Genomic DNA, 25,047 nt, shown 5'->3' with positions numbered 1-25,047 from the left:
GATGTGAAGGCCATGTCCTCGAATTAGAGACGCCAGAGGTTGGGTAGAGGGTCCATCCCAGAGGGGCCGGCCAGCAGGCTTAGCTGAATGCGCGCTGATAGCGCCTGGTCCAGGGCTCAACAGCCTACAGGAACCGGGGGCGGGACTTAGAGTCAGGGGCGGGGCGGGGTCTGGCGGAGGGGCGGGGCCGCGGCCGCTGCAGCAGCGCGGGCTGGGCCAGGGGGCGCCTCGCGCGGCAGCGGCTCGGGAGGGCAATGCAGTGAGGCGGGCTCGGCGGGCGGGCGTGCGCGCGCGGAACGGGGGCCGCGGCCGCGCTGCAGAGATGTGACTCGGGCCGAGGGCCAGCAGGAGCGTCGGCGCTGCGGGGCGGCGGGGGTCGGTGAGTGCGAGCCGCGCCGATGCGGTGGAGGGCGCTGCGGGGACCCCAGAAACTTTTCCCGCCGTGGGCTTGGGAAGATTGCGGGGGTCGGGGGGTCCTCATCTGGTGTTTGTCTAGCCCCCTTCCCGGGGCTAATGTGGGGTTCGGGTGAAAGGAACCACAGTGCAGCTGGAGAGGAACCGCAGAGGGTGGGGCGGGGGAAGGAGGAGCTGGGGACCTTGATCTGGAGGACAGGGTCTGTGTACCCGGACCAAGTGGGGATCCAGAACTCTGGGGAGGGTCTTGGAGTGACCACAGGTAAGGGCAGTAAGGAGCATAAGGGAATCCAGCTGTGCCCAAGTGGATCCTGTGAGCGGACCTCGGGCAGGACCCGGGTCGAGAGGCAGGCCGTAGTGGGGCTGACCATGGACCCAGTGGACCGAGCCGGGGGCTGTAGGGCCAGACTTTGGGGGCCAGCAGCCGCACCTGCCGCAGGGCTTGGGGGCCAAGGTCGCAACCGGCGGTGGCCACGCACTACTGGGCTAGAGCGGGGAGGCGGCGGGCACGGCAGGGAGGGAAAGAGGCAGAGCTGAGATCGGAGCCTGGGGGACAGTTGGGGGCGGGAGGTGGGGGCGGCTGCATACATGGCGGGGGGGTTCGTTTCCGTTCCAGACACAGGCACTTGGGCCTCGGAGAGATGAGGCCAGGCTGGGGATAAGGACTAACCTTTTCTTAGGGGACACAGGCTCCCAGCCCCACAAGGACCACACACATCCTGGGGTGCAGGGCGATAGCGGGGAAACTGGCTAAGCAGTCTGGGAGGGGCGCAGCGACCTTGCCCCAGAGCGGCGGGCTCATTCCTCAGTTCTTGCTCTGTCACATCCCGGCCTAGCCAGTTCCTCCTCCTTGTCCCCTGTTCGCTAAGGGGGCGGCTCCTTGGAGCGCGGACAAAGGCCCCTGGAGTGTGGCGGGCAGCATCGTCCCCGCAGCACACGCGCCACATTGGCTACCCAACTGCGCTAGGATGGGGGGGCACCTGAGCAGAGCCCAGGAAACACTGGGGGTCTCGGGAAAGACAAGAGAAGCGGGGGGAGGGGCCTGGCACACAACCCCCAGCACTTCAGCCAAGGAACGTTATTTCAGAAGTTTTTTCCACTAGGGGACTAAGGGCTTTCGGAATAGCCAGACTTCGACTGAAACTGTATGCAAATGACATGTAAATAGAATGCAAATTTGCATCTGTTGGTTGGAACCCCCTTCCCGGCCAGTTTTCTATCTCTTCTGTGGAATGAACATTGTTTCCAATCCCTTCACTGCTGTAAGTCTGAAAACGGGTCAGCTGAGTTGGATGGGGGAGAAGATGGGAGGGAGAGGAGTCGCCATTTGGGGCCCAGGCAACAGGAAGCTGGGGTTTCCTTAGAAAGATAAGCTCAGAAATCTTCATTGGTTAATTTTTTATTTCAACAAATGTGCCAGACACAGAACCAGTCCCCAGCAATACCTTGTATAAAATGAACCGAGCTCCGTTAGGAGGGAGGGGGGAGGTCAAACACTAACCAAGCAAAAAAAAAAAACAAATACTGCAACATCTGGTTGGGATGGGGCTGCCAGGAGAATAAGACAAGATGATGGCAAAGAAAGTGACCAGACTGCGCAGTACCTGGGGAGTGACATTAACAAGAGGGGGACTGCCACCCCAAGGGAGATCTTGGGGAAAGAATGAACCCGGCAGAGGGCATTGGGAGTGCAGGACTTGGACGTGGGACTGAGCTCAGAGGAACTAAACAAAGGCTATTGTGGCTGAAGTATGTGGGCAGATTTGGTCGTGGGGTGAGGGGACAGGAGATACCAGCCAGATCTCTCTCTCTTGAGGCCATGCAAAGAAGTTTAGGGTTTTTTTTTTTTTTTTTTTTTCCTCTCTCTCTGTTAGGGCCAGTGAAACCTTACAAGGTTTTGAGCATGACATCACAGGAATTGGTTTTTAAAAAGGTCTCTTGACCTGAACAAAAAGGACATTGGTTCCCCCTTCCAACTGTCCGTGGGATGTCGCGTTGCCAGGTGCCCGGGCTCCCTCCAGCCTGTGGATAAGACAATGGGAGGAGTGGGTCAGTTCTAAGAAAAATCCCCTCTCCACTTTCAGGCAGTTCTTATCCACCCTAACCAGCCCCCGCCCGGAGCCCACTGCCCCTTAAACACTTCCTCCCAGAGCTTCCTTGGGGGTTACGAGTTAGTTCCATTTTCTTTGTGGAATTATAGCCGGAGAGGAACCATCCATCCTGGAATGGGCAGCCAAGGATGCAATTTGCATTTAAATGATTGCTTTTATTTACAGGCTTGCAGCTGCTTTGCATATTCATGACTCCTAGAGTTTGTGTTCTTGCAGCTCTGTTTACTAACCTATGAGGGTTTTTACATTTGCGAGCCCCTAAATAGAACAGTGTCTAGTCAGCGTTGGGAAAAGATTATAAGATCGTGTAACTTGGAAAAGATATCTGAGGCGGAGATTTTCAGGTCTGGGAAAGAGCTTAATGTCAGGAAACCTTGTAACAGTTTAATCCAGGCGGGCAGGAAATGCACCAGGGCTCAGATAGGAGTTGGGCCGGGCTGGAGTTTGATGCTGAGGTGTGGGAGACCAGCTCCCAGCTCCATCTTGAGCTTCTGCCAGACATGGAGACAAGGGAATGTCAGAACAGGGATGCAGTCCTGGAGTCAGGATCTGAGAGAAAGGGATTCTAGTCCCGCCTTGGCGTGTAAATTCCTGTAAGCCTCTGGTCATGTCGCTTGACCTCTGCCTTCATTGACCTCAGTGACAGTCATGGTTGCTCTTGTATCAAACTGGTTCTCCTTGCTGCCTCTGTACCCAGCAACAACCTGAACTTTTCAAAGTGCTTTTCCACACCAGCCTCATGAAGTCAGCACAGTCGTGCCCATTTTACAGAAGAGACTGAGGGTCAGAGAGGTTATGTAAGTGTCGCATGGCTCTGACTGCCCTCCTCTGGCCTCCCTCCCACTGAGGTCTTCCACTCCCGAGGAGTCTGCTGGGAGCAGAAACTGTGCCAAGTATTCATCTGGGTACTGAACTATTAAAGATGCCCATAGCTCTCTCTCTCTCTCTCTCTCTCTCTCTCTCTCTCTCTCTCTCTCACACACACACACACACACACACACACACACACACTTCCATATCCCAGTGCCTCTCCAGTGTCTTCTGCTTCTGCGTCTGACCTGCCTGATGGAGGGCGGGATGGCCTCCTCTTCAGAGCCCTGCTGGGAGCAGAGCCCAGGCCAGTCAGAATGGTGTGTTCCAGAGCATAGGGGACATTTTGTTTGTCCTTCCCCATGGGTGATGGGAAGGAGGAGATCCTGGGACCCAGGAGACAGGCTGGCATCTGGTTGGGGGGAGGTAGCGGGGGAAGGGGACGTCCCAGCTCTGAGTCCACAAGAGAGATGCCTAAATTCAGGGCCCCCAGGCTGGCCTCAGCCCACATGGAGACCCCCACTCAGAGCTCCTGCCCAGGGCAGCAGAAGCATGGGAGGCTGGGCGGTCCCCAGGGGTATAATACCCCCCAAAGGTGCCTCCCCTTTACACCTCAGGGACCTCTTTGCTTGGTGTGTGATGGGGAGGCTGGAAAGGACAAACACCATCTCCGTGGCAACCACCCCCCAGACAATCCCAGTCAGAAGAATTCACTGTTTCAGAGCATTAGCGACCTTTTATTCGCTTTGCAGACACTTTATCTAAGTACTTACTCCATGGTAGCTACAGCCCTATACACAATAGTCACTATTATCATTGGTATTATTTTTTTAGCCAGGGTCTCACTAGGAAGCCCAGGCTGGTCTTGAATTTGCTATGTGCCCAGGCTGACCTAGAATCTTAATTCTCCTGCCTCAGTGTCCTGAGTGCCAGGATTACAGGCATGTACTGCTATGCCTGGTTCCTGATAGTCATCTTAATCCTTACCACAAACCCATAAAGTGGGCATTGTTGTCCCTCCCCCATTTGATGATGAAACTGAGACAAGAATGGTTTTTTGCTTTTTTTTGTTTTTTGTTTGTTTTTTTTTTGTTTTCGTTGCACTGGAGTTTGAACTCAGGGCCCACATGTCCACCAACCCTTTTTTGTGATTTTTTTTTTTTTTTTCGAGATTAGGGTCACATGAACAATTTTCCTGGGCTGGCTTCGAACCTCAATTCTCCTGATCTCTGCCTCCTGAGTAGCTAAAATTACAGGCATGAGCCACTGGCACTGGTGAGACAAGAAAGGTTAAGTCAGCCATTCAGGGTCACAGGGTGCTAGCAGGTGTCCAGGGATGGGATTTTTTTGTTGTTCTTTGGGTTTTTTTTTTTTCCTGTGCTGGAGTTTGGAACCCAGAACCTCATACATGCTAGACAAGCACTCTACCATTGAGCTCCATCCACATCCCACAGAGCAGGATTTGAAACTGGGAGGTCTGACTCTGAAGTCCACACGCTGGCACTGGGAGAACAGCCCTGCATGTGTCCTGTGTGTCGTCAGGCAGCCTTCCTGTGCTTTGCACACAGGTGGCCCCACATGTGGAGAAATGCAGGGAACTAGACCATTTCTCCACCTGCTGAGGGGCCCTGGCCCCTCTGCAGAGTGCATGCGTGTGCACACCTGGTGTGCGGTATATTGAGAACATCTCAATGAGTCACTTCGGAGCCGGTGGCAGCAGAGGTAATTAGTATGGGAGCTGCGTCCTGTGCGCTTGCTCGCATTCATCCCTCAGTCCGATTGATGGGCCACCCGCCTGCAGCCCATGGGCTGCTGCCCAGTATTCCTGCCATCCCGCAGCCCCACCTTGAGGCGCCCTGCAAACCTCTAATCCTGCATTGTTCTGAGTGGGGCTCCCCTGGCTCTGTGGTGGGAGGCCCTTGGTGGCTGAGCTGCCAGTAGGGCTCTCACCGGCCAGGGGACAAGGAGCTGGGGCTTCCCAGCATCCAGCCATCCTCAGTGTGCCCAAGCATTGCATGCAGGACTTGTGGAAACACGGTCACATTTACTTTTCTTTCTTCTTTTTTTTTTGGTGGTACTGGGCTTCATGCTTGCTAAGCAGGCTACAGAGTCTACTTTTCTTACAAACTCCCAAATTCTGGCTCTTGCCAATCTAAGAATCAAACTTTGACTTACACCTCTCAGACCCTCAGTTTGCTCCTCCATGAATGGAGGCTGAGAACATCGCCTCCTCTGAGTGATATGAGAGTTAGAGACTATAATTCACTCAATTGGCCTCTGAGTTGAGGAACAAAACAGACAAGGGTGGCAGCACTCAGTGGCTCACAGCTACTCAGGTGGCCTTAGGTAGGAGGATCGTGGTCCAAGGCTGGCCCATGCAAAAAGTGAGGGACCCTATCTGAAAAATAATAAAAAGCAAAAAGGCCTGCAGGCCTGGTTTAAGTAGTAGAGTGAGGTCCTGTGTTCAAAACCCCAGTACCACCGAAAAAAAATTTTTAAAGACTAGGGACTGGGGGGAGAGGAGCAGACCAAAAAAAGCAATAAAATAAAATAAGGAGAAAAGACAGAGATGTAAAGTACTAGCCTAGAGCGTGATGGGGGCAGGAAGAGCCTATTTTAGGTGCCCCGGCCAGCAAGTCCCACCAAGTCACACTTCTAGAGTTGGAGTTGGTAGAAGGAGCCCAGGATCGATGGAACAGTTGACGCCAGATTCAGTCTCTTTCTAGCTTTGTGGCTTTGGGCCAGCCCTCTGAGCCCCCACCACCGCCATGGTGCTGGCTCCCGCAGTGATGAGCCTTGCCCTGTAGGACTGTTCTGTGGATTCTTGGGTGTTGTGTGGCATGCACAGGACAGTACTCAGAATATAGCAAGCAGTTACTGTCCTTGTCTGGCAGGAACAGGAAACTGCAGAGCAATGAGGAATTTTCTAGAAATCCTAGATGAGCCAGTAGCCTTAGCTTCAGTGTAAGCTAAGCCCCCCCATGCCCGCCCCAGTCCCCCGCTGCCATCTTGTACACCGTTCTGTGGAGTGGGGTGACTCTCGGCTCTTGGGCAGCTTTCCAAGTGATAATGACCCACTGGCGACAGCCTGACCCCTCCTATAGCACCTGGCTGCCCCCTCCATGCCTAGAGGCTGGGAAGAGAGAATTTTCTGGACGAAGGGGGCCACTTGAGGTGGAAGGATTTTGAAAACAAGTGATAGAAACCCAGTTCCAAATGGCTTAATTCAAAAGAGGAAAGTTAAATGAATGCTGGAACTTTAAAGACCAGAGTGGCTTCAGGGATGGATGAATCCAGCCAGTCAACGTATTAGGAATCTAGTCTGTCCCTTAGCTGCTTCCTCTGGGACAGAACCCCTCCTGTGATGGCAAATGTGTCCTTTAGTTTATCAAGTCCAGCAAAAAGAGTAGACCTCATTCCAGTGAATGTGAGCAAAAATCCCCGGCCCCTTTCTCATAGGCCAGGCTCAGGCCATGAGCCTATCTGTGAACCAGTCAGTGTGGGCTAAGGGTAGAACGAATGATCTGATTGGTCAGACCCCAGGTGTGCAGTCTGGGAACTGAGCTACTGAGGTAGCTCTCCAGAGGAGAATCAGGAGCTCTTTCCAAAGATGGGAGAACCAGATGTGCTGAGTAACAAAAACAACAGCTGTCCAGGAAAGAGCCAAGGGGTCCACCTGCAGGAAGAAAGCAGAGAGCACAACTGCATCCATTTCCTGTGACAGAAAGGAGGCGGGGGCTGGGGACCTGGACATGCACCATGAGACTGCCACACAGTTTCAGGAGCTCGGGTGCCATCTTGTGTTTCATGGTTTCCATCGGTTTCCTGATGGGATTGGAGACCTGGCAGGAAGGGGGAGGAGCTCCCCAAGAGAGAGACAGTTGACCTAGCTAAGTTCTTGTGAGGAAACGCCGTGGGATGGAGGCTGAGGTCTGTCTGCTTTGCTAGCATGAGACTTTAATGTCTAAACCAGGCTCTTCCGACCTTGGCACTGTTGCTTACTGGACTGGGAAATCCTTGTGGCTAGGACTGTTCTTTGCATTGTGGGGTACTGAGCAATATCTCTGCTGTCTATCCAACAGAAGCCCCCCTGCCTAATTGTGACAAACAGAAATATCCCTAGGAGCTGGGTATGATGGCTTATACCTGTAAATGCTAACAACTCACAAGGTGGAGATTGGTTAGCAAGACCCTATCTCAACCAACAAACTGGGTGTGGTGATACATGTCTGTAAGCTACAAGGAAGACTTAGGTAGGAGGATCACAGTTGGGGGCCAACCCAGGCAAAAACAAGAGACCCTAGCTGAAAAGTAACTAAAAATGTCCCCTTCCCCTGAGATGGGAGGAGGGAGCAAAATTTCCCCTGGTTGAATACCACTGACCTAGGGGTTCATGGGTTTGTGGGGATAGTAAATACATCCGGAACCCGGACGGCTGGGATTGGCTGCCACCTAGAGAGGCTGTGTGGGGTGTGTTTTGCTGAGACTGCTGAGAACTCTCTTAACCAGGTTTGCCATTGATGAGATGCCAGAGAGAGATCCAGTCCAGGACCCCACCACCATGGCAGGGATGGCGGCAGCTTGTTCTGGCACACAGGGCTCTTCAATTTGGGCTCCCAGAATGCTTCCAGGGCATCTTGAGGAGCAGTTCTGTCTAGGACAGTTTCTCCAAAGGGCTGTACAAGGGCTGGGCCCCCCTTAAGTTACAGCAACGTGCAGTTTTGAAACATCAAGGGAGAAGTACTTTGATTGATGTGTTGGATTTGTTTGGATTTAATTTTAAAATTTTTTTTTTGGCAGTACTGGACTTTGAACTCAGGTCTTCACACTTGCTAGGCAGGTGCTCTACCACTTGAGCCACTCTGTCAGCCCTTTTTGGCTCTGGTTATTTTGGAGCTAGGGTGTCACTTCATGCCTGGGCCAGCCTGGACCGTGATCCTTCTATTTTACCCTTCCACACACTGGGATGACCACATGCTACCAGGCCCAGCTTTTTCTGTTGAGAGGGGGGTCTCATGAACTTCTTGCCTGGGCTGGCCTCAAACCTCCGTCCTGCCAATCTCCACCTCCCAAGAAGTTAGGATGACAGGTATGAGCCACCATCACCAGTCCTTGAAATGTTAGGTTCTCAGTGGGTCAATTTAAAGGACCCGGTGAGTCACAAAGCTTAGGTGACTCTGGGGTACTCCAGGGACAAGACTGAAGGCCGACTGTCAGCATCCGGGAAGTATCATCACCCTGACGTTTGCCTGAGTGTATGCTGGGATTTTGTTTAAGGAGCCCCTCGTGTCAGATGTGTTCTGTTCCAAGCCTGCCTTGTCTCGTCTTAGGCCAAGGAGACCCCACGCCACCAGCCACCTCCTCTTGGGTAACATCAATGATTAATGCAGCCGATGGACTTGCAGCCAAGACAGGATCAGGACAGCTGGGAAGGAGCAGAGAGGTGGTCGATAACCGCATTTACTTATGAGAGCCCCAGGGACACCAGGCACTGCAGGAGGGCAGCTGGTTACAACCCCACTCGTGGGCTGAGTTGTGGCTGGAGGTCCAGCTTGAGATGACCAGGCACCAGCACCGAGCACAGCTTCCAGGGCTGCATCTTCTCAAAGGCCAGGCTCCCTTTCAGAAGCAAGGCACTGGTGACCTGGAGACACAGGACAGTCCCCACAACCAAGCCTCTCATTCCTTCAGGGTTTACTAATCACCTACCTCCTGCCTGGCACCGGGTACTAGTACTGGTGTCTTGGCCAGTGGTCCTTACCCCGGTGGTTTTGCCCCCACCAGGGACATTTAGCAGTGTCCAGAGACATCTCAGTTGGATGGTCCTACCTGGGGGAGGTGACATGCTACTGGCAGAGATACTGCTAATCAATCCACAATGTACAGGACAGGCCCCGGACAAAGAAGGATTGGCCTAAATACCAATCGAGCGATGACTGAGAAACCCTATTCCACTGGTGTCCCTGTCCTGTCACATCTTGCAGTGGACAAAGACAGGAAGGGAGGAGAGGAAGAAGCAAAGGGGGAAAGAAACAAAGAGGCCAAAACTGACAAACTCAATTACAGCTGAGAAAGAAGTGAGACAGGAGCTGCTGTGCAGAACAGAGGGGGTGACTTTGGCCAAGGTCTGCAGGGATGGCAGAGCCTGGGGGGGAGAGAGCAGAGAAAGCAGCTTTCCCAGCAAGATGGAGCTTGTCCAGTCTGAGGGAGCTGGACGGGAAGGGGAGGCTTGAGTTGAGCCCATCACCCAGGCTGCAACTGCTGTGTGTGGAGTCCAGCTTGCTTGGGGACCAGAAGAGAGTATGGGAGGGAGACCAGCAGGTGAGAGGATGAAGATGGGACAGGTGAGGGATCCAGGGTGGTCACTCCTTCTGGACACACGGTCATCTGTCAGCATTCCCAGGGATGCCCTATGGATTCAATAGGCTGGGTGGCTCTACTCCGTGATGCTTGGTCCCTTACATATTATGGCATAGTACTTGCTCATGCATGACCTATGCACATCTTCCTGTATTCTTTAAGTCTTTTCTGGGTTGCTTATTATACTTGATTCGATCTAAATGCTATGTAATACTTGTTCTTCTGTGTTGTTTAGGAAATAATGACATGCTGTCTCCAGGCAAAATTTCCCTCCCCTTCATATTCTCCATCCCAGGCCGGCCGACTCCCTGGGTACAGAAGTGCTGGCTGTTTGAAATTCTTTGACGCTTGAGGGGTTACTTGTAGGAGTTGGGTTGTGTGACCTGGGACAAGTGCCATGTCCTAGAGACACTGTCTTGTCACCTATAAAATGGAGGTCACAATAGTACCTGCCTCACAGGGCATTATGAGGACCGGCTCTGCCCAGTTTTTGGCCTAGAGCAAGCGGTCAGGAAATGTTAGCTGTTAGCATTCAGAGATTGAAAAAGCGGGGCGAGCGCCTTTTTCCCGGTCACTTATTTTTGAAGAGGTCAGGCGGGGCACCAAGTGTCAAATTTAAATACAAAGAGGTATGCAGAGAAGGTAAGTCTCCCTGCACCTGCTCCTCCAGCCACTAGTAGTGGTGGCACACTGGTGTTCTCTGCCCTGCCAAGGCAAGGGTTCAGATGGGAGGCGAAGTCCCTGTGAGGGGCCCTGGTGCCTGGAGAGGGCAGGAGCTTTTTCCTGGCATGTCTGAAGAAACCAGGTGGGCTAGCAGGCTTAAACGCAGTGGGTCTTCAAAAAGTCAGGAAATGGAGTCTTTTTTTTTTTCCTTTTTCTTTTATTATTCATATGTGCATACAAGGCTTGGGTCATTTCTCCCCCCTGCCCCCACCCCCTCCCTTACCACCCATTCCGCTCCCTCTCCCCCCCCCCCCCCCCCCCCCGCTCAATACCCAACAGAAACTATTTTGCCCTTATTTCTAATTTTGTTGTAGAGAGAGTATAAGCAATAACAGGAAGGGACAGGGTTTTTGCTGGTTGAGATAAGGATAGCTATACAGGGCATTGACTTACATTGATTTCCTGTGCGTGGGTGTTACCTTCTAGGTTAATTCTTTTTGATCTCACCTTTTCTCTAGTTCCTGGTCCCCTTCTCCTATTGGCCTCAGTTGCTTTAAGGTATCTGCTTTAGTTTCTCTGCGTTGAGGGCAACAAATGCTAGCTAGTTTTTTAGGTGTCTTACCTATCCTCACCCCTCCCTTGTGTGCTCTCGCTTTTATCATGTGCTCAAAGTCCAATCCCCTTGTTGTGTTTGCCCTTGATCTAATGTCCACATATGAGGGAGAACATACGATTTTTAGTCTTTTGGGCCAGGCTAACCTCACTCAGAATGATGTTCTCCAATTCCATCCATTTACCAGCGAATGATAACATTTCGTTCTTCTTCATGGCTGCATAGAATTCCATTGTGTATAGATTCCACATTTTCTTAATCCATTCGTCAGTGCTGGGGCATCTTGGCTGTTTCCATAACTTGGCTATTGTGAATAGTGCCGCAATAAACATGGATGTGCAGGTGCCTCTGGAGTAGCCTGTGTTACATTGTTTTGGGTATATCCCCAAGAGTGGTATTGCCGGATCAGATGGTAGATCCATGTCTAGCTTTTTAAGTAGCCTCCAAATTTTTAGGAAATGGAGTCTTAACAATGAACTGATCTTTCTCCCCAACCATCCCACCCTTCCCCTGTTTTGTAGAACATTCCTGGTGACAGAAAGAAAAATGAGAGCCCACCAGGTGCTCCCCTTGCTCCTCCTGCTCTTGGTGATCACCTCTGTGGCTTCTGAAAACGCCAGCACATCCCGGGGCTGTGGGCTGGACCTCCTCCCTCAGTACGTGTCCCTGTGCGACCTGGACGCCATCTGGGGCATCGTGGTGGAGGCAGTGGCCGGGGCTGGCGCCCTGATCACACTGCTCTTGATGCTCATCCTCCTGGTGCGCCTGCCCTTTATCAAGGACAAGGAGAAGAAGAGGCCTGTGTGCCTCCACTTCCTCTTCCTCCTGGGGACCCTGGGGCTCTTTGGGCTGACGTTCGCCTTCATCATCCGGATGGACGAGGCGATCTGCTCCGTCCGCCGCTTCCTCTGGGGTGTCCTCTTCGCGCTCTGCTTCTCCTGCCTGCTGAGTCAAGCGTGGCGCGTGCGCAGGCTGGTGCGCCAAGGCACGAGCCCGGCGGCCTGGCAGCTGGTGGGCTTGGCGCTGTGCCTGATGCTGGTGCAGGTGATCATCGCCACCGAGTGGCTGGTGCTGACCGTGCTGCGTGACACCAAGCCGGCCTGCGCCTACGAGCCTATGGACTTTGTGATGGCTCTCATTTACGACATGGTACTGCTAGCCATCACCCTGGCGCAGGCCCTCTTCACACTGTGTGGCAAGTTCAAGAGATGGAAGCTGAACGGGGTTTTCATCTTGATCACAACCTTCCTCTCGCTGCTCATCTGGGTGGCCTGGATGACCATGTATCTCTTCGGCAACATCATCTTGAAGCAAGGGGACGCCTGGAGTGACCCCACCTTGGCTATCACGCTGGCGGCCAGCGGCTGGGTCTTTGTCATCTTCCATGCCATCCCCGAAATCCACTGCACCCTCCTCCCACCCCTACAGGAAAACCCACCCAACTACTTCGACACGTCGCAGCCCAGGATGCGGGAGACGGCCTTCGAGGAGGACGTGCACCTGTCGAGGACATACATGGAGAACAAGGCCTTTTCCATGGATGAGCACAATGCAGGTAAAGTGGATGTCACCTGGCAGGGTGCGCCCTAGGGGTTGGTCGTCCCAAAGGGACTCTCTCCAACAGAGACAGGTGGGCCAGGTTCTGGGGACAGACCAGTGTCCACTACATTTCCACAGTTTGGAAATGGCTAATGAATTTTTATAAAAGTCCAGGTTTCTGGCTTCTCTTGCAAAGTCGGGGGATGGAGATGTAGCTCAGTGGTGGAGCACTTGCCTAGCACGCATGAGGTCCTGGGTGCCGTCCTCAGCACCAGTTTTAACAATGTTGGACTAAAATGCAGCTCACCTTGCTGCAACTGTCTGGATCTCATTTGAGCCAGTGTGCACTGGAAGGCCCAGCCTCTTACCCTTCACCAAGTTGTGACTGCCTTTAGATGGCAGTCCACATTCAGTGTGCCATACTCCGCACCACTACCTATTTCTCCGTGACCTGGCTGCTGTAATATTTTAATGTTGACTCCCTGGCTCCCCAGAAGTGTTTGCCAAAAGCCTGTGCACCAGGTAGGGTACAGAACACTGTGAAGCACAGTGCTCCTGGCCCCTCCACTATTTCAGTCACCAGAAGTGTCAGGATTTGGGCCCTGAATGCAGATGACATGTAGGTTCAAATCCAGCTCTCCTGGATTCCTGCTGTGTGATATTGGACAGATTCCATGACCTCTCTGAGCCGTAGATTTTCTCACCTGTGAAACAGAAATAACAGTGTACCTTCTAGAGCTCTCATGGGACCAAGCCTCTATGAGACCTGCATGGAGCATGTGTTTTGACTATATTTCCTGAAATAGGAGTCTGAGAGGAGAGCTTGGGGACAGCGCTTTACCTGGGAGGTGGTCTCTGTGAGAGTGAGATGCCACAAGGCCATCCGTGAGCTGCTGTCCGCATGGGCAACTGGCTCAGTCCCACTGGGGTTCCTCTGCAGACACACATAAAATGAGCCCCAGAATTGGTCCTGGAAGGACATGGGGCACCATCCAGCACTAACTCCCAACTCCCACTGTCATCAGCATCCCCAGAAGTCAGGTGAATGGCTGAACAAGTTCCACTGAGTTCTAAAGCAGAAGGGCAGAGTAGGGGAGACTTGAGGTGACATTGTCTGGGTACCCAGGACTGTCCTGGGTGAGATCACAAAGGACCCTCCGTGGGGGAGGCAGTACCGATACCCCTGCTATTGAGGCTGGAGAAATGTCCCTTAAAATTGTCACTTGAAAGGAGTTGGCTAGATTCCCCTCTTAGTTACCTGAACGTTGTGCTTCAAGGACAACAGTCATAACAACTGTGGCATCGGAGTAGCAGTTGCTACCTGGATGGCCGTTGTTCCTTGAGCACCAACCCCGTGAGCTGCACCATCCTGTCTTCAGCCTGCATTACATCATTAGTCCCCAGCGGTCATGTGGTGAGCTTGGCGCCATTGTCATCCCCCTCTTCCAGCTGAGTGAATGAGTGGAGGCTCTAAGAAGTGCAGTGTCTCACCCAAGGGTCCTCTTTAGTAACATTCACCCAGATGCACGTGGACCACGTCCAGGAGCTGGTAGCACTTGTTGGGTTGAGCGCCCAGCCCGCCCATCCCCTTCAGTTGGGGGACAGCACATTGAGCCCTCAGTTGCTCCAGGGCCCCCCACATCCCTCCTTCCCATCTGGATGTCCCCAGCTCCCAGTCTCTGGTCAGACCCACGAGAGGGAACAGCAGCAGCTGCACCTGAGGGTAGGGCTGGAAGGCCCCTTGTGGCCTTTGTCCAAGCTCACCTCTTCAAACCAGCAACCCCTATTTGGCAGGATGGCAGCATCCACCCAGCTGGAGGGCTGTCCCATGGGAGGCCAGGAGCCCACAGGAGCCCACTGTGGTTAGAGAGGCAGGAGTCTGGCCAGTTCCTGGGGTTCTGGTGCAGCCACCTCTTCACCGACTCCTCCTAGAGAGGCCACCCTTTATCTGAGACCCCTGACTCCTCCTGGACCTCAAATAGTGGGAACCCAAGAAATAGATGTAAGCTTGTATACATCATATTTTCCAGGAGAAATGGTCCATGGCTGTCAGATTCTCAAAGCCACCAGTGACCCCCAAAAGTTTAAGAACCAGTGTTTTATGGCTTTATTTCCTTGCAGTAAAACTGGATGCGCCCAAGCAGTAAGGTCTTTAAAGTACAGAGAGCTGGCTGGGCGTGGGGCTGTTTTGGAGACGGAGAACTGAGGCACAGAGACAGAGCCAGGATGTGAACTTAGACAAGCTGGCTCCAGAGCCCACGTGCTTGGTCACTTTGCCACCTTCTTTCTAAAAGCCCTTTACTGTCCCTCATCTTGCTGACTGGCCAGGACAACTCCTCCTTTGGAAAGATGAGGGTCATCAGACCCAATTTTACCAAGTAGAAAACTAAGGTCTGACAACTTGTGCACACTCATGATGCAGGAACACAGCAGAGCAGGCAGGGGACACCTGGGTTTTCTGAATCCCACTATATTTACTCTTTCTTGTAAAAACTCAGCCAATAAATACTTCATGTCCACATAGGATCAGGGGTTCAAAAGGCTGGAACCCAGGTTGGTACCAAGTTTCCAGGGGTGATGGAGAGTTTGGGAAGTGCCACATACCCACATCTGTTTCACACTTTGACAAGGTCCAAAGTTAGATAACTTGTCATGTGTCCTTCTCTTTCTTTTCCAAAATGAAAATGCCTTTATTATCCATTTCCGATGGTGAAGAAGTGAAAAGAATCACGTAGAACTGCCAGGGTTTAATCAGGAAAAGTCAGAGGAGTTGCTAAAACCCCAGTGCCCAAAGGCTATCACTACTAAGGCTGTTCCCATCTTGCCAGACATACTCTCTTCCCCCTCCCTCTCACTCTTCCCTTCTCCCCCTCCTCTCTCTCTCTGTCTGTCTCACACGCACGAGCACATGCTCACCCACATGTCTCTCCCTATCTTTTTCCCTTCCTCATCCCTCACAGTGTCACACTTACACATACCCTTCCTCCCTCCCTTCATTTCTTTTTCCTCCCTCCCTCTCTCTTTTCCCTCCCTCCATCTCCTCTCCCTCCCTCCCTTCCCCCGCACACACACACGTGTACAGTCACACACACATGAAGACAGTGGTTCTTACCCTGGTGACACATTAGAATTATCTGCTTGCTTCAGAAAATGACCAGTGCCTGCCCCACTCATCTGATGAAGTCTGAGTTTGGATTAGGCATTTTTGAAGTTCTCCAGTGACTCTGAGATGTAACCAGGTTGAAACCACTGTTCCAAGTGGTACCCTGCCAAGTGCTTAGGCGTAATGGAGGCCTTTCCAAGGGCAGCACTGTGGGGCTTCAAATCCTCTGACTGTTGTGGTTTGCCATCAAGCACAGAATTTATTTGTGCCCTGCATCTGGTGAATAATCTGCCTTCCATAGTAGACGCCATCACAGTGAGCACTCTTTTTTTCTTTTTAATTTTTATCTTAATCATATGTGCATACAATGTTTGGGTCATTTCTGCCCCCTGCCCCCACCCCCTCTCTTACCCCTCGCCACCTGGCAGAAACTATTTTGCCCTTATCTCTAATTTTGTTGAAGAGAGAGTATAAGCAATAATAGGAAGGACCAGGGGTTCTTGCTAGTTGAGGTAAGGATAGCTATACAGGGAGTTGACTCACATTGCTTTCCTGTACATGTGTGTTACCTTCTAAGTTAATTCTTGAACTAACCTTTTCTCTAGTTCCTGGTCCCCTTCTCCTATTGGCCACAGTTGCTTTAAAGTATCTGCTTTAGTTTCTCTGCGTTGAGGGCAACAAATGCTAACTAATTTTTTAGGTGTCTTACCTATCCTCACCCCTCCCTTGTGTGCTCTCGCTTTATCATGTGCTCAAAGTCCAATCCCCTTTTTGTGTTTGCCCTTGATCTAATGTCCGCATATGAGGGAGAACATATGATTTTTGGTCTTTTGGGCCAGGCTAACCTCACTCAGAATGATGTTCTCCAATTCCATCCATTTACCTGCAATGATAACATTTCATTCTTCTTCATGGCTGCATAAAATTCCATTGTGTATACATACCACATTTTCTTGATCCATTCGTCAGTGGTGGGGCATCTTGGCTGTTTCCATAACTTGGCTATTGTGAATAGTGCTGCAATAAACATGGGTGTGCAGGTGCCTCTGGAGTGACCTGTGTCACATTGTTTTGGGTATATCCCCAAGAGTGGTATTGCTGGATCATATGGTAGATCAATGTTTAGATTTTTAAGTAGCCTCCAAATTTTTTTTCCAGAGTGGTTGTACTAGTTTACAACAGTGAGCACTCTTATTTGTTCTTCCTGCCCCCACCCCAAAAGTCCTAGATATGAGCTAAAGTGTCTGTACTTTAATCTTAATATAAAATGCAGGTGGCACCCCAGAAAGGTGGGCTGATTTAGTGTGCCCCCACTTATAGCTGTGAGCCCCTTTTCCTCACCTCTTTAGCACCCTTGCGTAGTGTCACTTTTTTTTCTTAACTCTTTTAGGATCATCCCAAATGCCTAGCCACCAAAATTCACTTGCAGCTGGCAGAGTGGGCCTGGGACAAAGCCATTTTGCTCACAAGGCTCACACAGAGAAGCAAATCTGAAGGAAGACCTGGCTGGGCTGGCCTTTATTCTTGAAGCCCTTGATTTGCTGGCTGGGGACCATCTGGGATGTTCCCATTGCTCAAAAGGAGCAGCTGATGGCTGCTGACTTCCGCCAGTTTGTATTTTAGGAACCTGGGCCCATGAAGGGCCTTACCCTCAAACCTTTGGAGTTGAATTAGAAACTTCCAGCCAGCATCTTGGCCTCTTGTCCCTTGAGAGTCCACCCCTCATGTGGCAGGAGATGGGAAGGGGCACTCTCCAGGCTGGGCTGTGGTTCAGCCAAGCCCCAGCAGCCTCGGCCCCAAATGCTCTCTCTCCCTGCCCTTCCCAGTGGGTCCCAGGTATACCCAACTTCATCAGTCTGCTGCTTCTTAATAAGAATCCCCGAGGCATGAGGTATGCGAAAAAAGATTAAAATATACCCAGGGATGTAGCACCTCAGATCACATCTTAGAAAGCCTTTTTGAAGGAGCAAGAAGAAGAATGCATTCTTCCTTCTCTTAGGGGCCTTGGGGTCTAAGATCCCATTAGAGTCAAAGGCCAGTTAAACCCACCCTTTGCTTCCTGCCGGAAGACCCTGCCTTGACCCTGAGGACAGGGCTAATCTGGCCCCCTTGTAGAGTGTACACAAGAAAAGGTTGGCATGGACCTATGTACTTTGATTCTTCTGGGGAGCCCTTAAGGGTGATCACTGCTTGCTTTCAGATCTGGCCAAGTCTGGGTAGAGTGGTAATCATGCCTCTTGAAATTAGTTGCAAATAATAATAATAATAACAACAACAACAATAATAATAATAATAGATCCAATTTGAATAGGCCAAAGTACTAAAACAAAGAAGGGTTGGAGCCGTGGCTCAAGCGGTAGAGCAGCTGTCCAGCAAGCCTGAGGTCCTGAGTTGAAACCCCAGTACTGCCAAACAAAAGCAACAATTAGAAAAAAAACAAAACAAAAAAAAAAAACAGGCTTCAGAAGGGTTAGACTCAGGAGATTCAGCTATGTCAACATTTAGTTTCTTTCTCTTAGCTGTTGGGTTCATGGTAGTCCACAGTTGGCTTGCACAGAGTCAGCAGAAAAGAGGAACGTCTCCCACAAGGCTTGAGCAAAAATCTCAGAGCTAGCTCTGATTGGACCTGAATGCTGTTGCCTCAGTGTGTGAATGGTGTTGTCTAAACCAATCGATGTGTTGTGGGGAAGAGGTGATGCCTTGATTGGCCAGGCCTAAGTCACATGCACACCTCTTAGGCCAAGAAGAATGCAGTTGTAGACACCCAGGGGTCTAGAATGTGGGAGGGATATTCACCAGAGGGGAATCTTCAGGCCAAGGCACCCCACGGGCAAGCGGAAGATTCAAGCCTTTTGGGCGATACTGGGGTTTGAACTCAGGGCCTTGCACTTGTTAGGCAGGTGCTCTACCACTTAAGCCATGAATGCAGCAAATTTGAGCCCTTTTGTCTGTGAGGAGAACGTGTTTGGAGTAGCGTCCCCCATCAGGGCTGAGCAGGCCTAGGCTGGGTATTGAGAGCCCCTGGGTGGACTATATGTGCCCCACTTCTGGCAGTCTCATGGCCGCCTCTGGTCCAGGCTTGGAGATGTCAAAACAAGAAACATTCTCCTGGAGAACATGCAGTGCCCATCCTGCCTCTGTTTCTTTGGTCCCTAAATCACTTAATTCATATTGCTTCAAAGTAACTAAATATGATGGTTAAAAATATAGTATCTAGAGCCAGTGATGGTTAAAGACACTGATATTCTGCTACTTACCAGCTGTGTAATCTTGGGCAAGTTACTTAACCTTTTTGTGCCCCCCAGGTAAAGTGGAAGCAATAAAAGTACTTACCATGCTATGAAAATTAAGTGAGCTGATACAAAGGGCTGTTCACAGCACCTGGCTCCCCAAGAAGGTTAACTCCTGTTCTAAGGTGATTCTGGGCCTTGCCCCAAGTAAGTTGTAAAATTCTCAAGCTGTTTTCTTTTGCGGTACTGGGATTTGAACTCAGGGTCTATACCTTGAGCTACTCCACCAGCCCTTTTTTGGTGATGGTTTTTTTGAGATAGGGTCTCACAAACTATTTGCCTGGGCTGGCTTGGCACCTCGACCCTCCTGATCTCTGCCTCCTGAGTAGCTAGGATTGCAGGTGTGAGCCCATCAGCACCCGGCTCCCAAGCATTTTAGCCAGAAAAGTATCTGTTCTCAGGGATAAAGTGAGTCTTCTCTTAGCAAAGCAAGATTAGTATTTTCAATGAGAACAATTACCTTACAGTTGAGAGGATTTTGTTTGATTATTATTGTTGTTGCTATTACATATGCATAATAATTTTATTTTTTCAGTGCTGGGGATGGAACCCAGGACCTCGAGCATGCCAGACAAGTACTGTACCACTGAGTCCTGCCCCCAGCCCTAAAGAGCACATTTTAACTAGAGTTTGCTCTGTGTTGCATGGTTCTGGGGGTTTTGACAAATGCATGGGACATGTATCCACATACCGTATCTTACAGAACAGTGTCACTGCCCTCAGTTCCCCACCCGAACCCGACACCACTCATCTTTTGCAGTCTCTCTAGTGGTGACTTTTCCAGAAGAAGATAGAGTTGGAATGAGACATTAGGAGCTTTTGCACACTGGCTTCTTTCACTTACGATATGCATTTTAAGGTTCCTCTGTCATTTGGAGTTGATTGGGTTTTCTTTGCCAAAAAAGAAAAGGAAATTTAACTCCTTAAAAAGTATAGCAACTAAGAAATCTCTTGTACCCACCCTTCGGAGGCAGAGAGCTGACTTAGTGGCATTCTTGCTTCAGATCTCCCCTTTATTCCTGTTTAGGACAAGCCTGCATACGCAGGAGGGTCACTTTTCCATGGGGACAGGCCCTGTACTCAATGTCCCTGTGCTCAGCTGTCCCCACCGACCGCCTTTGAATGCGTGGTGCTGACATGTACATGAGTGGCGTCTGTGGTGAGGCGACGGGCTCTTTTGTGAAAGGGGACCTGAGGGCTATGGAGGCGCCTGTCACTGTGGCCTGCAGGGGCTGTGTGAGGGAGGATCAAGGTTTAACCCTGGCCACCTTCCTGCTAGCTCGCTCTCAGCCTGCACCCTGGACTCCACAAACTTCCCAGCCCCACTGAGTGGGGTCAGGCTGCTGGAGAGCCCAAGAACAAAGCCCCTTTGTGACTTTTGTTTTGAATCAGGCTGGTGACAAAGGGGAGGAGCCAGTGCAGCAGGCGGGTGGGGGAGCCAAGTGTGTTATTGATGCTGGGGAAGAAAACAAAATTGTGTCTCTTTTTTTGGTGTGGTCCTACTGCCAATCCCTCCCTCCCTTCTCAGCTCTCCGAACAGCAGGATTTTCCAACGGCAGCCTGGGAAAAAGGTCCAGCGGCAGTGTGGGGAAAAAACCCAGCAGCAACTTGGGGAACCGACCCAGCGCTCCATTCAGAAGCAACGTTTATCAGCCGACTGAGATGGCTGTTGTGCTCAATGGAGGGACCGTAAGTATCAAGATGTGATGTTTGGGCAGGAAGTGTCAGGGCCCCAGCCTGTGGGGGATAGTGGGTGGCTTCAGCTGGGCAGCTTCTGGGGGCTGCAGACAGCAGCTCAGGTCAGTGACCTTGGAGCTACCTGCATGCAGTGCTTCCCTCTCCCCCCTCTCCACACACAGAAAATCCACCCGCACCCAGTCCCTCTTTCTTGGGGCTCCTTACTCAGTGACTTCTGTGGTTGTCAATACAACACCCTGGCCCCCTGCCAGATTTTCCTGACATCCACTGTAGCTGTAAGTCTCCCATCCCTAGTTCTTATCCTGGCGCCCCAACTGGGTACCAGGTCTGCCCATCTCAGCTCCCTAAGACATCTTAAGAAGTTGAAGGGGTGACTCTCTTCCCCCTCAAAACACAAGGACAGGCCTCCTGTCTGATGCCAAACAGACCACCAGCAGAATCGTCATCCTCTCCGTTTGCCTCCGTTGGAATGACATTATTCTGTTTCTTCAGCAGCCCAAAGACGCTCTCTCATTGCCACTTTTATTTTCCAAATATACTGCACGCTTTTTCCGTAACAAAGCATGAGCCGGTTTACTTGTGTAAATTGGATTTCCATTCTTTACTTCCCATGCCAACATCATAACTCAACCTGAGTTGTATTTTGTTTTTTTGTTTTGTTTTACTGGAAGTCAGGGATGGTGTGATCTCTGGAGGGAGCTTTGGTTTTTCCAGCCTTTGCGTGGTCTGCTAGGCCGTGGTTCACTTTGGTTTGGAACGGTACAAACAGAATCACAGATTTGCATTGTTAAAACCCCCTGCCATCCACTGGGCTGTTTATTGTTCTGTGCCAAGAAAAACCTGACTCCAGAGCACTGGCCTGTGTTATAATAAATATAGCTAGGAAAAGCCCTGCTTTTCACCATTAAGCCCTCCTTGTTCCTTCAAGGCCAATGTGATTTTAAAAAAAAGGAATGAGAAGCTGGGGGTGTGGCTCAGTGGTAGAGCAATTGGGTCTCATGCCAGGCCCTGGGTTTGATCCTCAGCATTGAAAAAAGGGGAAAAAAGTGAATGAGTTTCTTCTGGGTAGGGAAGCATACCTCTTCAGGGTGGGTGACCCTAGGCTCAAGACGTGACCCATGGCAGCAGAGCAGCCACTTTCCTGGGGAACTGTTGAGCCCACCTCCAGCAAAGGTGTGTTGTGAACGACTCCATTTCTGATGCTGACTTGGCGAAGCACAGAGTTCTCACTCGGTGTGTTATCCTTATGTGTCTGTCATTCCAGATCCCAACCGCTCCGCCAACTCACACTGGAAGACACCTTTGGTGACAGACTTTAAGTTCCAGAGAATAAGAATTTCTCTTACCGATTTTCTTCCCTGGCCGTATCTTTCTTGAGGGAGAGATCAGTAATAGTAGCCGAACCACAGGCCGCCTCGCAGCCAAGGAGATGTGGAAATCCCGGGCAAGGGGATTTCGTGTAAATGTGAACCTGGATGGACTGAAAAGCTAACACTGACTTCCCTCCCCTTCTCCACCACACACACACACACACACACACACACACACACGCACACACACACCCCAACCTCGGTCCCCACACTAAAGCAGAGTTCATTGCAAATAGTTTTAGGCTCACTCGAATGTGGCTGGAAGACTGTCTCATCCTCGGGGTAGAACAGAACCGAATTCACAGCTGCTGGGCCAGGCGGATGTTGGTTGAATATGGTGGGGACAGGGGACCTAATACCCACTCCAGGAAGTGCTGGGCCCTAGGGAGATGAGGACTCACCTCCCTGGCTTGCCTGAGGCTCGCACATTGCAGGGGAGTTCAGGTGGTTGGTGTTATTCCAAGGTAGGCCCAAAAGAATGATGGGGGGAGCTTCACAGCCAGTAGCGGTGGAAGGACCCTGGCAAGAGCCAAAGAAGAGGCGGCTCTCTGGGCCTTGAAGCGACTATGGCAGTTAGGAAGTGCTGACTAACCACCGTTCCTTCTGTGGGCCTTTGCTGTAGCACCTATGGCAAGAAAGCGAGTCACGCCCCTTCCCTGCAAGCCACACTCTCTCCCCATGCAACACGGGCATCGCCTTCTCCCCGAATCATCTCTTCCTGCACTTTCCTCCAAGCGCTTTCCCAATTGTGTTCCTATGTTCATTTCAAAAGCTCAAATGAGGCGACCAGCTTGAAGCTCCTTGGGAAGGCAGGCGCTGTGGTGGCCTTTCTACAATGATGTCCCATGGCGGGTGGCCTTTAGGATGGAGAGGTAGTGTTCTGCTGCCCAGCAAACGGACTTGCTTGCTTTGCTGTTGATCTGGGTAAAGTTCCCAGGGAACAGTGACATGAAGGTTCTGTGTTGCTTTTGGAGGGTGTGGGGGGACGTCAGTATCTTGGTTTTCTGCCAGTTCCATAATAATGGCTTCTCCAAAGCACATTGTTTCTGTCATGGCGTCCATCTGTCCTGAGCAAGCCATTTCTTTGTTATTTGGCATTTCGAACATCCCGGCCATTAAAAGCCCCATGTTTTTTCTGCACTGTTTGGCCAGCACAGTCGCTCGCACCTATTCTAGGCAGAGTTTTAACCTGATGGTGTGGAATGTATAAACGAGGGAGGGGCTTTGTGCGCATATGCTAATCGCTACACTGCTTCTTCTATACAACTACCCATAAGCCTTTAACCTTTAAAGAAACACAAAAGGTTAGTGTTTGTGGTGGGGGGGCTGACTTCTTCATAAGCCAGTACGTCTGAGCTGAGTATGTTTTAATAAACCTGATTTTTCTTGAGGCCCTAGTCTCTGCTGTGTTCCCACTTCACTCTCCAATCCTGTCCTTGCAGAGTTCTGGGGAGATACGGCCAGTCTGGCCAGCCTGGTGGCCCTCCCGTGGGTTTTCCTTTTAGCTAGTGCACTCCCATGCATGGCACCCCTTCCTGACCCCCCGAGAGCATGTGCTTGCTTCTAGAGACCCCTGACTGCCCCGGGACCACCATCTGGTGGGCCGAGACCTTGGAATCTTGGGGAGGGAGGGGATGGGGGGCGGGGCATGCAGACCCCGCATTCTGCCTGGAAGTCTCTGAGCACCTCGGGCCAGTCCAGTGGCAATCGACAGTGTTGTACATTCTCGTGCCAGGAGATGGTTACTCACCCCCGCTCTCTGGAGTCCTTTGGAGCTTTCTGATCCCGTCAGTGACTCAGTCGGCCAGAGCCCCCCTTTGCAGAAGGGAGGAGTTCACACTATCAGTCGTTTTCTCTAAGTTCTTTCTTGTCCACGCATATAAGGTGAGCACCGTGCAAATAGCTACCTGCACGTGGAAAGTAGCATTCTGCACCAGAAAAACACAACCATCTCGGAGCCATGGGAAACTTACTGAGATCTTTGGGTTTTTGGTTTTTTTCCTTTAAAAATCTCTTGATTATTGCGCTTCTGGGTTTTGTTTTATTTTGGCTTTAAGGTCTAGGGTGGGGTGAATGCTCCCAGGATGGGGTGGAGGTGGGAATGAGGGGACAGGTTGAAGATCTGCTATTTTCTAATGAGTTTAAGTTCACCTGAGGAGTACCACAGACTGGCAACCAACTTCCTACTTGGAACAAGGCTGAAATACAGAAGTAAATGTCACCACTGTTGTAAGATCTGTTGGTGTGAACAAGCCTTGTTTGGGGAAAAGACCAGAAGGACAGGTCTGTGAATAGTCCCGAGTTGTAAGCACAAATATTAACACGTCTAGTTAGTACCATCACTGTGGGACTATAACAGCCACTTTTGTGCCCTCTTTTAAGACAAGCTCGTTCTACCCTGGGGTTTTCCACTGGAGATGTGGAGGGCAAGGAAATGAGCTCTGAGAACTTCAAACTGGAAAGTTCTGTGCAACCCCCAGGGTTTCCAGGATTAAGATCTGGTTTTTGCAAGCTGGATGTCCAGAGCTGTTTTTTTTTTGTTTTTTTTTTTTTTTTTTTTAGCACAGATGTGGTCATGGTCAGGGTCATCGAACAAGTGCAGTCTGGGAGTGGTCTTTTCTAGGTTGGCCAAGGCTGAGTGAAGGCCTCAGGCTGAATGCTAAACTGAAAGGGGGTATATTGTGGCTTTTATAATCCAAGGATGCAATGATTATACCAGCTTAGGGGAGTTCTCAGCAGGTGCTTTTTATTAATTGATAAAGAGCTCAAGCTCGTTTTTGATAGATAATATATATTTATTAAATGTATTAATGTGTGTTTTATAATGTACTTTTATTTTCCCCTGGCTGACTTGCATACTTATTAAAAAAAAATCTCCATGAAATTCTAAGACAATCAATATGTCCATACATGACTGTATGTAAATATTACAGATTTAAAAGGTTGGTAAGCATGAGCAGATAGGTTTTATTTTCAAAATGCTGTTCTTAACACAAAAATAAATGCTTTACTATGTACTTCAGATGCGTGGTAGCTTGTGGAAGCATCCCAGTGCTTGAGTCTGGGGCATTTTAAA

The 25,047-nt window shown here is 50.8% G+C and overlaps 1 protein-coding gene across 2 annotated transcripts; it reads left to right on the top strand.

Annotated features, from left to right (window-relative positions):
- Positions 1–226: 226 nt before the first annotated feature.
- On the top strand, positions 227–24,993 carry Gprc5b (G protein-coupled receptor class C group 5 member B). Of its 2 annotated transcripts, none has more exons than XM_020180045.2 (4): positions 227–379; positions 11,493–12,526; positions 20,432–20,592; positions 21,866–24,993. In XM_020180045.2, the coding sequence occupies exons 2-4, from the start codon at positions 11,518–11,520 to the stop codon at positions 21,908–21,910; spliced, it is 1,215 nt and encodes a 404-aa protein (XP_020035634.1). In that variant the 5' UTR covers positions 227–379; positions 11,493–11,517; the 3' UTR covers positions 21,911–24,993. The 2 variants fall into 2 exon arrangements, with proteins under 2 accessions (XP_020035634.1, XP_073915659.1); XM_074059558.1 differs by lacking the exon at positions 227–379 and adding an exon at positions 1,529–1,676.
- The last annotated feature ends 54 nt before the right edge of the window (positions 24,994–25,047 follow it).

Source organism: Castor canadensis, chromosome 17 (genome assembly GCF_047511655.1).
Source record: "Castor canadensis chromosome 17, mCasCan1.hap1v2, whole genome shotgun sequence".
In the NCBI taxonomy this organism is placed as follows: Eukaryota; Metazoa; Chordata; class Mammalia; order Rodentia; family Castoridae; genus Castor; species Castor canadensis.
The sequence above is the reverse complement of the archived record's forward strand: the minus strand, read 5'-3'. Positions and strand labels throughout refer to the sequence as shown.

Bases quoted from the DNA above. Each gene is read 5' to 3' on its own strand.
- Gprc5b (XM_020180045.2), top strand. From the start codon at position 11,518: ATGAGAGCCCACCAGGTGCTCCCCTTGCTCCTCCTGCTCTTGGTGATC. The intron at 12,527-20,431 runs GTAAAGTGGATG...CTCCCTTCTCAG, and splicing joins CATGGATGAGCACAATGCAG to CTCTCCGAACAGCAGGATTT. The intron at 20,593-21,865 runs GTAAGTATCAAG...CTGTCATTCCAG, and splicing joins TTGTGCTCAATGGAGGGACC to ATCCCAACCGCTCCGCCAAC.